At 35.7% G+C, this 14,595-nt stretch overlaps 2 protein-coding genes across 2 annotated transcripts; one reads left to right on the top strand and one right to left on the bottom strand.

Moving 5' to 3' along the window:
• The first annotated feature begins 3,463 nt into the window (after positions 1-3,463).
• LOC145047965 (nonsense-mediated mRNA decay factor SMG7-like) lies at positions 3,464-8,397 on the top strand. Its single transcript, XM_078996338.1, has 8 exons — positions 3,464-3,746; positions 4,526-4,676; positions 4,782-5,348; positions 5,440-5,562; positions 5,648-5,880; positions 5,953-7,645; positions 7,727-7,904; positions 7,983-8,397. The coding sequence occupies exons 2-6, from the start codon at positions 4,608-4,610 to the stop codon at positions 7,622-7,624; spliced, it is 2,664 nt and encodes an 887-aa protein (XP_078852464.1). The 5' UTR covers positions 3,464-3,746; positions 4,526-4,607; the 3' UTR covers positions 7,625-7,645; positions 7,727-7,904; positions 7,983-8,397.
• A 2,895-nt stretch (positions 8,398-11,292) lies between these two features.
• LOC144997978 (phosphatidylinositol 4-phosphate 5-kinase 4-like) lies at positions 11,293-14,572 on the bottom strand. Its single transcript, XM_078957828.1, has 8 exons — positions 13,149-14,572; positions 12,892-13,059; positions 12,631-12,796; positions 12,413-12,529; positions 12,125-12,318; positions 11,963-12,060; positions 11,810-11,843; positions 11,293-11,687 (listed from the first exon to the last, which is right to left on the bottom strand). The coding sequence occupies exons 1-8, from the start codon at positions 14,255-14,257 to the stop codon at positions 11,414-11,416; spliced, it is 2,160 nt and encodes a 719-aa protein (XP_078813954.1). The 5' UTR covers positions 14,258-14,572; the 3' UTR covers positions 11,293-11,413.
• Positions 14,573-14,595: the final 23 nt, after the last annotated feature.

Genomic DNA, 14,595 nt, shown 5'->3' with positions numbered 1-14,595 from the left:
CGGATAAGATTCGGTATTCTTTTAATGCATAAAGTCATTATACATGATGTACTAATGGTTTGTACCTCTTAATTTTTAACCTTTGATCAAATTTGCATAATAAGTAATATATATATATATATATATATATATATATATATATATATATATATATATATATATATATATATGGTTTAATTTCAAATTTTGTGGTATTCCTAAAAAAGTGTTGTAGCTCCTAAAGAATAGTTAATTCAAATATTGTCACGTAAAATATTTTAACAAAATTTTATGGCTCTATCATGATAATGAGTTGTGAATTAAAATGTATTATAACACTTTATAAAAAATAAGTAAAGATGTATTTTACCATAACTAGCAGCGTACCCGCGCAAAGCGGCGGGGTGTGTAAATTCTTTCGGTGATATGTTTCCTCTACAAAAATGTTATGTTACAAAAGAAAGTACATGTCGAAAACAAAATAATCAAACTATGGTGTTATTTGGGAGATGAAGTCATTTTTTGTTCCTAGACGGTGGGCTTTATAGCAGATGAGGGAACAAAGAGGTATATGTGATTGGAGGGATATTTGAATCAACATGCTAAATTTAAGGATATCTAAAAGGGTTCAAAATTTGAATGAATCCGGGATTTGAGGGAACAATATCAAATTGCTGAGAAATATAAGGAGATTTGATGATAAATATTTGAATTCAAAATGTGGTTAAGATTTAATATTATTTTATTAATGTTTACTTGTACTATCAGCTTCATTATTTTGACGTCTTAAAAAAATATTATTATTATAATCAATCTATTTTTAGAAATAGTTAGATTTCTTTTATAAGATAGTAAAGATATGATTATAGCGAGTTAATTAGTGATGGTAAAGCAATAATTATAATATTGTATGAAAAATACTCTTTGACATATATGAATTCATTTGTTGGTTAGAGTTTTTGTTAACATTATTTTTATCGAGTTTGTTTTTGGTATTCTATCATAATAACGAAGCCATATGCTTTTTTTGGAGGAATTTTGTTCATCATTATGAGAGAGGTCTTCTTGAAGAGGTAAATGAATGAAAACATCCAACATGATATAAACTAACAATCTTCCTAGAAAAGCTATTATATTAAGCTACATAAAACTTAAAAATAATTAAGTTCAAAATCATTGAATGATGAATAAACTTTTAGGCCATTCGATATATCTATCATTAATCCAAATATGATGAGATGTCATGTCACTGCCATTTTATCACCAAATTTAAATCATACCATTATAAAATAATCACCACTCCACATCATTATGTTTTTCTTACCTTTTGATATTTAAATGAAAAATAAAGGTTTTTTTAATTTATTAAAAGATAAAAAAGATAGGGAGGGAAAATATGATTAGATGTGGTCAATTATGGTAGTGACATCATTTCACTATATTATACACCACCATATTGTATTAGGATGATGTTCATTATAATGGTGGGTTGTCATCTTATCACCACGAATACTTCATACCAACCATATCAATTGATTTTATCTCAAAATGACTAAATTAACAGAAAATGACACAACATGTTCACATAAAACAATTACAATTTTTATTTGTTATATATAAAAAAACATTCTAATTAACCGTTTTAGTTTGTTCCCAATATTTTTTTTAGGGAAGAGCTAAAATGGCTTTGGAACAAGAGAGAACGTGTGATAGAAATCTAGGGTTGCGTTTAGTTACGGAAAAACAATTTTCATTTTCCGTTTTTTGTTTTTCCTTTTTGATTTTCGTTTTTCGTTTTCATTTTTCATTGAAAAATTTAGAAAACGTGTTTAGTTAAACTTATTCATTTTTCATTTTCAGTTTTAGAAAATTAGAAAACGTGTTTAGATGTGTATTTTTCTATCGGTTTTCATTTTTAAAAAACGGTAGCGATGGTAGGGTGTGGGTGGGGGCGGTGACGGTAGTGGGTCGGCGGCGGTGGTGATGACAGACGATGGTGGTGGTGGCGGCAATTGTGTCAGTAGTGGTGATGGTGGCGGCAGCGGTGGTGGTGGTGCTAGTGACGAGTTAGTGGTGGTGGTGGTGGTGATGGTAGTTCGGTGATTGTCGTGGTGGTGTTGGGTTGGTGCGAGTGTGTGTTTGTGTGTGTATGTGTGTTTGTGGGGGTAAGTATAGGGTTGTGTGTGTGTGGGTGTGTGTGTCTGTGAGGGTGGAGGTGGGGATAGGTGTGGGTTTGTGTGTGGGTGGGTATGTATGTGTGTGTGTATGTGTGGGTTGGTGTGTGTGTGTGTGTATGGGTGGGTATGTATGTGTGTGCGAGGGTGGGTATGTATGTATGTGCGTGTTTGTGGGTGGGTGTGTGTGTGTGGGTAGGTATGTATGTGTATATATATGTGTGTGTGTGTGTGTGTGTGTTTGTGGGTGGGTGTGTGTGGGGGTAGGTATGTATGTGTATATGTGTGTGTGTGTTTGTGGGTGGGTGTGTGTGTGGGTGGGTATGTATGTGTGTGTGTGTGTGTTTGTGGGTGTGTGTGTGGGTGGGTATGTATGTGTGTGTGTGTGTTTGTGGGTGTGTGTGTGGATGGGTATGTATGTGTGTGTGGGTGGGTTGGTGTGTGTGTGTGGATGGGTATGTGTGTGTGTTTGTGGGTGGTGTGTGTGTGGGTGTGTGTGTGTGTGTGAGTTGGTGTGTGTATGAGTTGGTGTTTGTGTGTGTGAGTGGGTATGTATGTGTTTGTGTGTGTGTGCGGGTGGGTGGGTATGTATGTGTGTGTGTGTTGGGGGGGATGTTAAGGTTGGGGTAGGTAGAGGTAGATGGGGTGGAGTGGATGTGTATTTATAGAAAAATTTTGAAATTAGAAAAATATGGAAAACAATGATTAACAATTTTCCAACTTCTTTGTAATTTTAGAAAACGGAAAATTTTCATTTTCTGTGAAAAATTTAGAAAAATAGACGAACTAAACGCGTTTTCAAAATTCTTATTTTTCTTGGAATTTTTTTTCCGAAAAACGACTCATTTTTCCGCAACTAAACGCACCCTAGGATATTCAATTCTATTTTCTTTCGCCGTAAACCACATCCTAAATGCGGCTAACACTATAGTTTATATGTTAGCAACGAAGCAAAGTTGCAATTTTTTTGAGTTATTATTTAATGTTATGGTGCCGATTTCTTTCATGTTTTATTTATTTTTCTTGAATGCCACAAAACGTGATATGGCCGAGTGACTTTGTAACACGAATTGACTTTTTGAGGGGCTATACATTTTCAAAAGTTTAAACACGAGTATAAAAAAACAAAAATGCCATCAAACAAGTCGTTAATATTGTTGTGGACTATAAATATTATTATATTTAACGTGTTTAAAATTCTTTTATCGTGAGAAAATACACAAACTCAATAATTCTGATTTTTTAAAAACTGAAAAAAAGAAGAAGATAAAAACAATGTGTGTTTGTGTATATATAATAAAATAAAAGCTTAGACAAAATCGAGTCATGGCCGACTAGACCCAAACCCAACCAAGAAACGACCATATCAACCACCACCGATATGATTTTCCTCCTCCTATTTGCCTTTTCCTCTTCCGCCGCCTCCGCCGTTAACATTCAAACATCATTGAATCAATTACAAGCGCTGCAGATTTTGTAACAAGGCTCTTAAAAATCAACCCCCACATCCGAATTAAGGCGATTGTTGAAGATTGCATCGTGATTTTCTTTGGTCGAGATTTACGTGATTCATCCAGATCTGATTCTGAATAGGTATACCTTTAACCCTCTAATGATCGGTTTGATATATGTAGTAAATCGTTGAATCACGTATATAGGTTTTGATGGTTTATGTGTGGTCGTGTGATTGTATTGGTATTTTGTTATCTTTCCATTTGTGGTTTCGTACGATTAGGGTTTTCTTTTTTCCTCTTGTTTATTTTGACGGATGATTCCGTTGATGTTTTTGATTGTTGGTTATGTGTGTGTGTGGGGGGTTGATTGGGTTTCATAAGTTTTTGGAATGTCTATCGTCGTTTATGCATGCGAGGAATGACGTCATCTGATTTTCAAGCGCGAATGTGAGATTCTCTTCGGTGATAACTTTCATACCTCAGGCGATCAGAAGCGGCTAGGTTGTTGTTTAATATTCTGCAAAGTTTTTAGGTTTCAAGAATCTTGATGGTGGTGGTGAAACCACAAATTGAATATCTTCTGTTGAATCTTTTAATATCCAGAGTAGTTGCATCTAGTTCTTGATTGCAATTAGCATATCCAAGAAGTATGTGGATGAATTTTTTGACAGATTGACTGAATGGGGCTTTTGAATGTCTTGAGAATCTATAGTATGCAACATTTAGATATGAGTTTCTTAAAAACAACCATTACAGATTGTTAGGCAACCAAATATTTTTGTTTCAAAACAGTAGGAGTAGGATTCAGGCTATTGTAAGTCATTCTAAAGATTATATCCTATTCATTGAAAGTTTGGATATTAAGGTTTGTGGGAAGTTGGCATTATTGACTTGATGAAGATATTATGTGTGATGCAGTTACTTGGTGATTAAATGTTGAATGTAGCTGTTCAGATCAGATCTTTTGGAGCCAAGTCTTATCACACTTGTTTGATGGACAATGACTATTCCAATGAATAACACTGTGAGTAATTTGTCAAGGGAGAGAGCTCAACTTCTTTACAACAAGGTATTCTATCCATGATCATTAGCATTATGTTACTAATATGAAAAGCTAACAAACACAATTATGATATTTTCTTGATTGTTGATCTCATTTGTTGTTACCCTGTAGAATGTTGAGTTGGAAAGTAAGCGTAGAAAAGCAGCACAAGCAAAAATCCCATCAGATCCAAATACATGGCAACAGATGCGGGAAAATTACGAATCTATCCTTCTTGAAGACCATGCCTTCTCTGAACAACATGACATTGAATATGCTCTATGGCAGTTGCATTACAAATGCATTGAGGAGTTGCGGGCACACTACAGTGCTGCCCAAGCACAAAATGCAAAAGCTCCTGCCCCTGCCCGGCCAGGTCCTGCCCGAATCACTAAAATCCGTTCCCAATTCAAGACCTTTCTTTCTGAAGCTACTGGATTTTACCATGATTTGATGGTGAAAATTAGGGCAAAATACGGGTTATCTTTAGGTTATGTTTCAGATGATTCACAACATGATGTTGAGATGAAGAAAGGATTGATATCTTGTCATAGATGTTTTATTTACCTTGGAGACCTTGCTCGATATAAAGGGTTATATGGTGAAGGTGATTCAAAAACACGTGATTTTGCTGCAGCTTCAAGTTACTATAAGCAAGCTGCTACTCTTTGGCCTTCAAGTGGCAATCCTCATCATCAGGTATGTTTGCTTTTAATCATTCATTTTCATATTAAATAATAATAATAATAATAATTATAGTAATAATCTGTTTGTTGTAATGTATTCTCAGCTTGCTATTCTTGCATCCTATTCTGGAGATGAACTTTTGGCTGTTTATCGTTATTTTCGAAGTTTAGCAGTTGATACCCCTTTTACTACTGCAAGAGACAATTTAATTATTGCATTTGAGAAGGTATTTTGTTTTCTTACAATTATTAATAAATATTTTATGTTTACAACCTTAGTAATCAAAGAAAGATGTATGGAATTTTTGGCAGAATCGTCAAAGCTATTGCCAGCTTCTTGGAGATTCAAAAGCTGCCCCTAACAAGAAAACACCTGCCCGAGTGACCGGGAAAGGAAGAAACAAAGGTGAAACATGGGTTTCTTCAAAAGATAGGAAAACAGAACCAAATCTTGTTGAAAGAGAATCTATTACAATGCCTGAAACCCTTAAAGCCTTCAGTATTCGATTTGTCAGACTCAATGGCATCCTTTTTACTCGTACAAGGTATATAAATATAAATATAAATATTAATTTCTTTTCCAATAAAGCTTAATCAACTTATACCATCATCTACAGTTTGGAGACTTTTTTGGAAGTTTTCTCAGTGGCAAGGAGTGATTTTCTTCAGCTACTATCATCTGGACAAGATGAGGTGTTCAATTTTGGTTCAGATTATGTGGAGTGTAAACTCTTCATAACCAGATTCATTGCAATCATGATATTCACTGTTTACAATGTAAACAAAAAGGAAACAGAACACCAATCATACGCAGAGATTCTTCAACGATCTGTTGTCCTTCAAAACGCATTTGCTGCAATATTCGATTTCATGGCACTCATACTTGAAAGATGCATCCAGTTAAATGACCCATGTGCAAGCTTTTTACTCCCTGGAATCATGATTTTTGTTGAATGGCTTGTTTCTTGTAAAGAGGATTTAGCATCCACAAATGAAATGGAGGAGAAACAGGTTGCTGCTAGATCCTTATTTTGGAACCAATTCGTTTCTTTTCTCAACAAGCTTTTGATTGTGTCTCAAGTGGTTAATGAAAGTGGAGATGAAACTCGTCTCGCGTTGCCTGAAGACATGGAATTAAGGGGCTTCCTTCCACTTGTTTCTGGTCAACTCGTTCTTGACTTTACAAGAACAAATTATTTAGATGGAAATCAGGAAAAGAAAGCACGTGTACAACGCATTGTAGCTGCTGGAAAGGCTCTTTCTAATAATAGTAAGAAAGCATTCTATTTTGATTCCAAATCCAAACAGTTTCTCTTTGGTGTTGAGCCACAAAATAACAACCAAGTTTCCACTGAAAACATTGGACAAAAATTAGAATCTGAAGAGGAGGAAGATGATGAGGTTATTGTCTTCAAACCCTCTGTACCTGAAAAACATACACCTACACATACAGATGGTTTGGTGTTTCCTTCAAAACGTATTGACAATCCTGCCCCTGTGTCTATCTCAATGCCACCACATGAAGCATGTGCATCTTCTGTCAATGAAAACATGGTTGAACAACCAGAAGAATTTGTTGAAAATGGTTTGTTTTCAAATCTCAACCTGTTGGGAGGAAAAGAATCTGAAAAACATTCAGGAGGAAAGTCGTCTGTTGGTTTTCAGGATTCTGAAACTATTATCATACCATCCAAGTTTGATTCGGTGATGACATCAGCAGCACCTAGTTTTGGCAGCCTTCCTTCAAAGACAAAGCCCATTAAGAGTCCAGTGAGCCGGCCCATACGACATTACGGGCCACCACCTGGATTCAACAACACTGTTGGTCCTAAATATACTGTGGATGAGCCTCAGCCTCAGCCTCAGCCTCAGCCTCTGTTTGGTGTTAACCTAAGGAATGGAATTGGAAATGTAAACCAACCTGTGGATGATTATAGCTGGCTAGATGGGTACCAGTTACCTTATTCTGGATACAACAATGGAATTGGAATTGGTAATTCCTGGAGGTGTTTGCCGCAACCGAACAAGCTTTTGAACACGAGGAAGATGTCGTTGGGAATGGAAAGCTTTCCGTTCCCTGGTAAACAGGTGTCGTCTGTGGCTGAGGCTGAGAATGGAATACAGAAACAACAGAATGGTAATGGTGGTTATCAGATTCCAACAGAACGTGGGAATGGGAATCTACAAGAAGCAATGCAGCAGCAAGTTAAAAAAGGAAATGAAGAGTTCATTGCACTGCCTCAGCAATACCAGGGACAATCGTTGTGGGAAGCTCGTTTCTTTGTGTGATGATGTTATGGAGCATAGATGGTATGTATGTATGTTTTTTTTTTTTTTTTTTTTTTTTTTAAAGTTTTGGTTAAAGGTGTTTCTAATAATAAGGTTATGTAGGTGTTGAACAATCTACTAAGGTGGATGTGGAGTGAAGTGGAGTGTCCTGGTACGACCAGTTCAGCCATCAGATATGCAATCAATGTGAATGTGATTTTAAAAAAAAAAGCTTTTATTGGAGGAAGCATGGATTGGATGGTATTGGTTTGGATTACTGCAGGCATCTGCTGGTTAATAGGTTTCTCTTGTTCATGTTTTTGCATTTACTTCTTTCTATCTGATTCATGTCATGTTATATATTAACTTATTTATGCAGGTGCCGAGTTTTCCAGATTGGATGAATGAATGATAAGAGTCTGTGGGAAGAATCTGAAAACTTTTGTGGGTATGATATGATATGATATGATATGATATGATATGATGAAATCAGTGTTTTTGGAGATGTATATACGACTATGACAAACAATGGCAGGATTGATTGATTGCTTGAAGCTTTTATCCTCCTGCTTATCAATCATATAAGGTATTATTATTATTATTATTATGTGTCTGTCTAATGGAAGGGGAAATCAACAACAGTAACACTCTCTTGTTGATCCAAGTCTTTTTTTAAACTTTGTTTTCTTGGGTTTTTGTTTTTGTTTTACTTATAAAGATTTGCTATAAGCGACTATGGAACGCATGTATTGTGGGTCATGATGATTGAAGTTGATGTGTTATTATTGTTATTATTATGTTTGCAACTTTTTTTTTTTTTTTTTCATTCTGTTTGCTCGAATGATATACTTCAAGATCTTGTGGTGGCACACTACCTAGTGTCTGGTCTGCCATCAAGAAGCAACCTAATGGACCATTTTACAAACAGCAAATTTAGTGTTAGTTTAATAAACACAATTGGAGGTGTATAGTTTGTTGAACTACATATATTTACTCTGCCATAGTTTAACAATATTCAGCTACACAATAACCAGCTATACAGGCATATTGCATCATTCAATATGTACCGATAATGATGATATATTTTTTCCCCCATAATCAATAATAGGATGCTTATATATCAATTATTCAAAAGGGAAAGCATGGGTTACTCATCTTGGGATGTTTTGTGAATGAAATTCTTGCCCCTGAAGTCCTGTATCATAATCGAAGTACAACCTGAATTTGCATAAACTTAAGCCAACAGTCTCACCATATTCATAGAGCTTAATCCCATTCCATAAATCTATTTAGTATGCACGACTTGTCTGTCTTGATTGATCAAGACAAGTTCAAATTCATTTATACAAATCATGCAATCTAAGGTTCATGATTATCATTTTCAATTTCAAGTAAACAACCATAGTTAGACATAATGTTTGAAAATATAATCAATATGCTTACTATAACACTATCACTGAGATTACCATCAATTGAAGGTCATACCATAACTGGGGTTTCATCACCCTTTACAATTTCACCATTAAAGCTTAGTTAAGCTTACAAGAATAAGATGATACCTGTTTATCTAAGTAGTAGTGTTTGATGTTTGATTTCCTTGAAACTCCCTTTGGATTTAGCTTAAATCGTAGGTGCAAGGCTCTTAAATCTTAAGATCGCCCTTACTTGTCTGTCCAGAAGTGTACAAGTGAAATGAGAAGCATATGTACTATACTCATTATTGGACTTCGAATTAGTTAGATGGTCGTGTAACTCATTACACGATCATGTAAATGCATATTTAGAGTGTTACTTCTATTAACTTAAGCTTCAAACCTCAAATGTGCATATCTTTCTCTTGTAGACTTTGTTTTAGCCGATTATTTTGCTCACACGTTCTATTTTATCATGGATCCATTTTATGATCAAGAATTAATCATTTGATTTCATTAAGTCATGATTTCATGGTCTTAAACATCGGATATCGACTAACAACTTATTAATACAAAATCAACAAATCTTTTCGAAACAACACAACTTTTCATTGGATAATTTTACCAACATATCCAAGAGTTATTATCTTATAACTAATTTTAAAGGATAACTATACCCCGATTTACTGCCACCAATTCATTAAACGATCTGTTAAATTATGAGCGTGTGAGCATATGAGAAGGTGATGCACATTCTCATGGAATTCTTAGTCTCTAACTATTCGTAGCTATTTCTAACTTCTGAAAAATTATCATTTTGTCATAATTATCAATTTTATAGTTACCGAAGGTGTGTGTGTGTGTGTATATATATATATATATATATATATATATATATATATATATATATATATATATATATATATATATATAATGTATCACATTTTGTTGCACTTCCATGAATTTAAACACTTATACATGAGTTTTATTACTTCTGTATTGTGCCTAAAAACTTGAAGTTCCCATCTTACACATTATTTTGCACCAATTTTCAGGAAACCTATGCATAAAGCCACCATATCGATTGAGGAAATTAACCTACACGATCCTCAAAATATCCAACAATATTGATTAATGCATCCTTTTCCTCCCATATTTCCAACAACGCGAATCTAGAAGAACAATAGCCCACAAGGCCAAGGTTCCTTAGTCATTAAGAAACATTGTATAATGTTGAACTGAAATATACCAAAACTCCACCATATTTTAGGAACCTATGTGTAAGGCCACAATATCGATTGAGGAAATTGACCTACACGATCCTCAAAATACAACAATATTGATTATTAATGCATCATTTTCCTTCCATATTTCCAACAATACGACTCTAAAAGAACAATAGCCCACAAGGCCAAGGTTCTTTAGTCATTAAGAAGCATTGTATAATGTTGAACTGAAATATACCAAAACTCCACCATAAACTATATTCTAGTTGCCAAAAGACATTTCCTTAAGGAAACATGAAGATAAAATCCTTTTTTGGAGAGTTGCACTGGCTAAAAGTATATGTGAACCTAGAGGTGACATAAACTAACATGACATGGTAACCTTGTACGATCTCTACACAAAATAAATAGGTTTAGGTAAAATATTTGAAATCGTTTAATTGAACAGATTGACACAACATAACATAAAAATTCAACGACTTATGAGTTGTTTGATAGTTCCCGATTCAATTAGAGTTGATTGAGTCATGTTAAGAGACATCCAATACCCTTTAGCTGCCTAGGTCAAGACTTAATATTTAGTTTTTCCGTTCTCTCCTTTACTTCATAGTCCCCTTGATCACTCCCTCCTTATAAACTTACCCCTCCATACTTGTACTAATCTTTCCGCTTTGCACTCTAAAATTACTATGGATTTCGTCATTTCACCTCCCAACTCTTAACTCTTTTAACTTGTTTAGTGTTTCGACCCGACACATTTATATGATCTAAACCCTAACCCGCAACATGGAAATAAACATGTTAAATGACACGGTAGTTAGACAGATCGAATTAGGGTCAAAGTATCTCAACCCTTTTAATGTTTCGACTTAACACGAACGTGACACGACACAACATGTTTTCCAGGTCTATGTCAACCCTTATCTCATTTTTTTATCGGAAATGTTGTGTTGGTTGTTTTTTCTATCATCATTTTCCGATGATAAGAAGTAGCTAATACAAGAACGCAAATCAAGAAACATTTTATACAATTATGAAACAATAACGACTTTTTAGAAACGCCAAGACTCTCAACGATCCCTTGAGCCTCCCAACAACTGGGATTAGAGTTCCTATATACAAAAGAAGACTAGTGAAATAGCACATTCTTATCAAATGTAATCAATGTATCTCTACTCGTCCTCTATAAAAATTTTGAGTATGAAATCACGAAAACGTCTAGAATAATTTCGAGGATCAACAGCTGATATGGATGTTGGGTCGTATTGGAAGGACTTGTAAGCATGCTCGAGTTTCTTAGTGATGTCATAGTCTTGAAGTATGTCTATGATACCAAAAAACATTACAACATCATAACACACCCCCGTGGGTTCACCTATTAGCTCCATTTCGTTCTTTCTCTCCATCTTTTCAACTCGTGTGTGCATGCTGATTCCTAACTTCGACCTGCAATCATATTGTAGCAACAAAAAAGAAAACAATTTCTTAAATCTCACCCCGAAACATACATTTATCATCGAAGTTGTCACCATAGTATTTCGTTATAAGAATGGTGGTATATATATTACCCTCCAGGGTCTGAAACATGGTATGCCGAATCATCTGTGCCACCATTAAGATTAACATATATTAGAGCTTTCAATCGATATTTGACACTAGCGTTCATGTGTACATATATATAAATTAAGGAAATTACAAGGATAGATTAGCAACTGAAATACCTAAGTCGCTATTTGTGTCTTTGAAGTGAAGACCAACCAAGAGGCTGTAATCCATGATTCTCTCCTGCTCGAGAAAATCACAATCCCTATCGATTTGCCTGAACATGATTTACACAAATTCTTAAGCACCCTTTTGAAACAAAGAGCAAACTGAATCTTTACCTTCTAAATTCTTCGATCCAAGTTTTCTCCAATCGAAACATGAAGTTGAGATCAAGGTCTTTAAGTATAGTGGTGGTCTGGATTTCTGACTCGGGTTTATCCGTGATCCGACCAAGGGAAGACCCTTTTAAGTCGAATCGTCTGTGAATGACGTGATCGGTGCAGAAAAGGTTCCCCATGATGATAAATCGTACCTAAATGATCATGCACTAACAAATTGATCAAAATCTTCTTTTGTGATACATCTAAAGAATGGATGGATGCTATATATGATGTATTCAATCAAACCTTCTTTTGTGCAGGACCAGTTAACTTCACACAGTGTAATCCGTAGAACTTGGTGAGTAGGGTATGCTCAAATGAGCGAAAATGGTTGTAGTATGCCGATAGCATCCTTAGTATAGCCTAAATAATGATTCAAATAAAACAAATTAACCCCATGAAACTCAACTACGTAAAGATTCGGAACGTTCATTAATTTGATTAATTAAGATTCAAAATCTTACTTTGACTTCAGCTTTTTTGATGGTTTTGATCATGTAGCGATCATCATGCGTGAGGTAAAAGAAGCTTCCGCTCTTTCCAGGGGAAGACAGCTCTCGAAGGGCATCGTTCCCACATATTGATAACATGTAATCAGCTGCATCCACCTTGAACAACATCCTTAATGTCCTATACATGTTCATGAAATCATGCATCATATATTCATCGTCTAACTACATCTATTTTTTAATAAAAAAAGGTGGACAAATGTTGTAAAGTGTTACCTGAAAACTAAGGGGCAATAATCCTTCCATCTGAATTCACAAGATTGATGAGGAGGGGTGTATTTAGATCCCTCTGGTGGGAATCTTGTCCAAACTTTCTCTTTTGGATTAAAAGCAGAAGATTTCAAGTCTAAGGAGGGAACTGGACCTGGTCTTCCTACAGAATGCCTACACACAACTGGATTTCATTAGAATAATTCAAAGCAGAAAAAGTTTTAAACAAGATAACGAAACAAAAAAGATTGGAACTATATAACCTGATCCCTAGTTGCAAATTAAGCATAAGTTCATAATTCTTATGCCCTTTAGATATAGTCTCGCCTTGTTTCTTGACAACTTTTGGAAGCCGAATTGGACTTCCTTCAGATAACGCATTACCAGATATTAACGATGCATCATCCCTAGCTTTCATGGTCCTTTCTGTGTCATCCAACATCCGCATTCTAGCAAGGTCTTTGTCCATACTTGCATCCAATCTCCCATCAACAGACATTCTCCTTGGTCTAACTGAAGGTTCAGTTCCTTTTGAAGATCTCCAAATTGCTAGTTTCTTTTGTGATGGCAAGATCGGAACTTTATCTTGAGGGGAAATAAAGCAATCCTTGAGATAAACATCAAAAACTTCTTGTGGATCATGTTTAACATCATCAGACGAAGGATTAAATTTCAAGTCTTGCTCTCCTGAATCTGTACTCCAATTCCCGACATAAGAACTCCCATCTGCCCATTGAAACGTTCCATTTCCTTTTGGTAAACATTCTTCCCATTCCCCTTCGTACATGCTTCCATCAGGCCAGATCAATTTACCCTTCCCAGACATGGTTCCGTTTTTCCATTCGCCATCGTAATGGCTTCCACCTTTCCAATTGTACTTTCCATTACCTTCTTGTAATCCTCTACACCACTCGCCTTCATACGTATCTCCATTGGTGTATTCCTTCACCCCATGTCCATGTTTCAAGTTCATGACCCAATGGCCTCTGTATGTGTCTCCGTTGGGGCCTGTGTAGGTGCCTTCTCCATCCATATACCCACTCTTGAATTCGCCATCATAAGAGGCTCCTGAAGGCCAACTGAATGTGCCTCTTCCCATGGTTTTTCCACGACACCAGTCACCTACGTACATGCAGCCATCGGTCCACCAATACTTACCGAAACCATGAGGGAAGTTTTCCGACCAGTTTCCTGTGTAGTAGTCTCCGTTTGATAGGAATCTTTCGGCGTGGTAGATCTCCCCAGCTGCATGATTCTCAAGTTGATCGGTGTCTTCATCGTCTACGTGGGCCACATGGGCTGACCCAAAGATGTTGGTGGCTTGTTTCTTCGCTTGTTGTGTTTTCCGGATTGTTGCTTCCCATGCCTTCATGACGTGTTGATATCAATTTGATCATGAATTTTTTGTTCTGAATATTTAAGCATCCAATCCTAATTATGATGCTTAATTATCAGGATGGATCTCGTTTATTGAAACAAAATATCATGAATTCCATGAAATAGAACATGATCTATTTCCCCGACAGTAATCATAAACATAGATATTACGATGAAAACAAGAATCAAACCCTCGAAACAGCATGCAAGATTGGTAATGCCCTCTCTTTCTCTCTCTATTTTTCTTTCTGTTCTCTCTATCTTTCTCTTTCTTTCTCTCTCTCTGGTTTGTTTTCCCTATGTTTCTGGTAATCAAATCAAAGGACAGCCAAT

The sequence above is a fragment of the Lactuca saligna genome, chromosome 5, assembly GCF_052625555.1.
Source record: "Lactuca saligna cultivar CGN05327 chromosome 5, ASM5262555v1, whole genome shotgun sequence".
NCBI lineage: Eukaryota > Viridiplantae > Streptophyta > Magnoliopsida > Asterales > Asteraceae > Lactuca > Lactuca saligna.
This window is presented reverse-complemented; position numbering and strand designations above follow the sequence as displayed.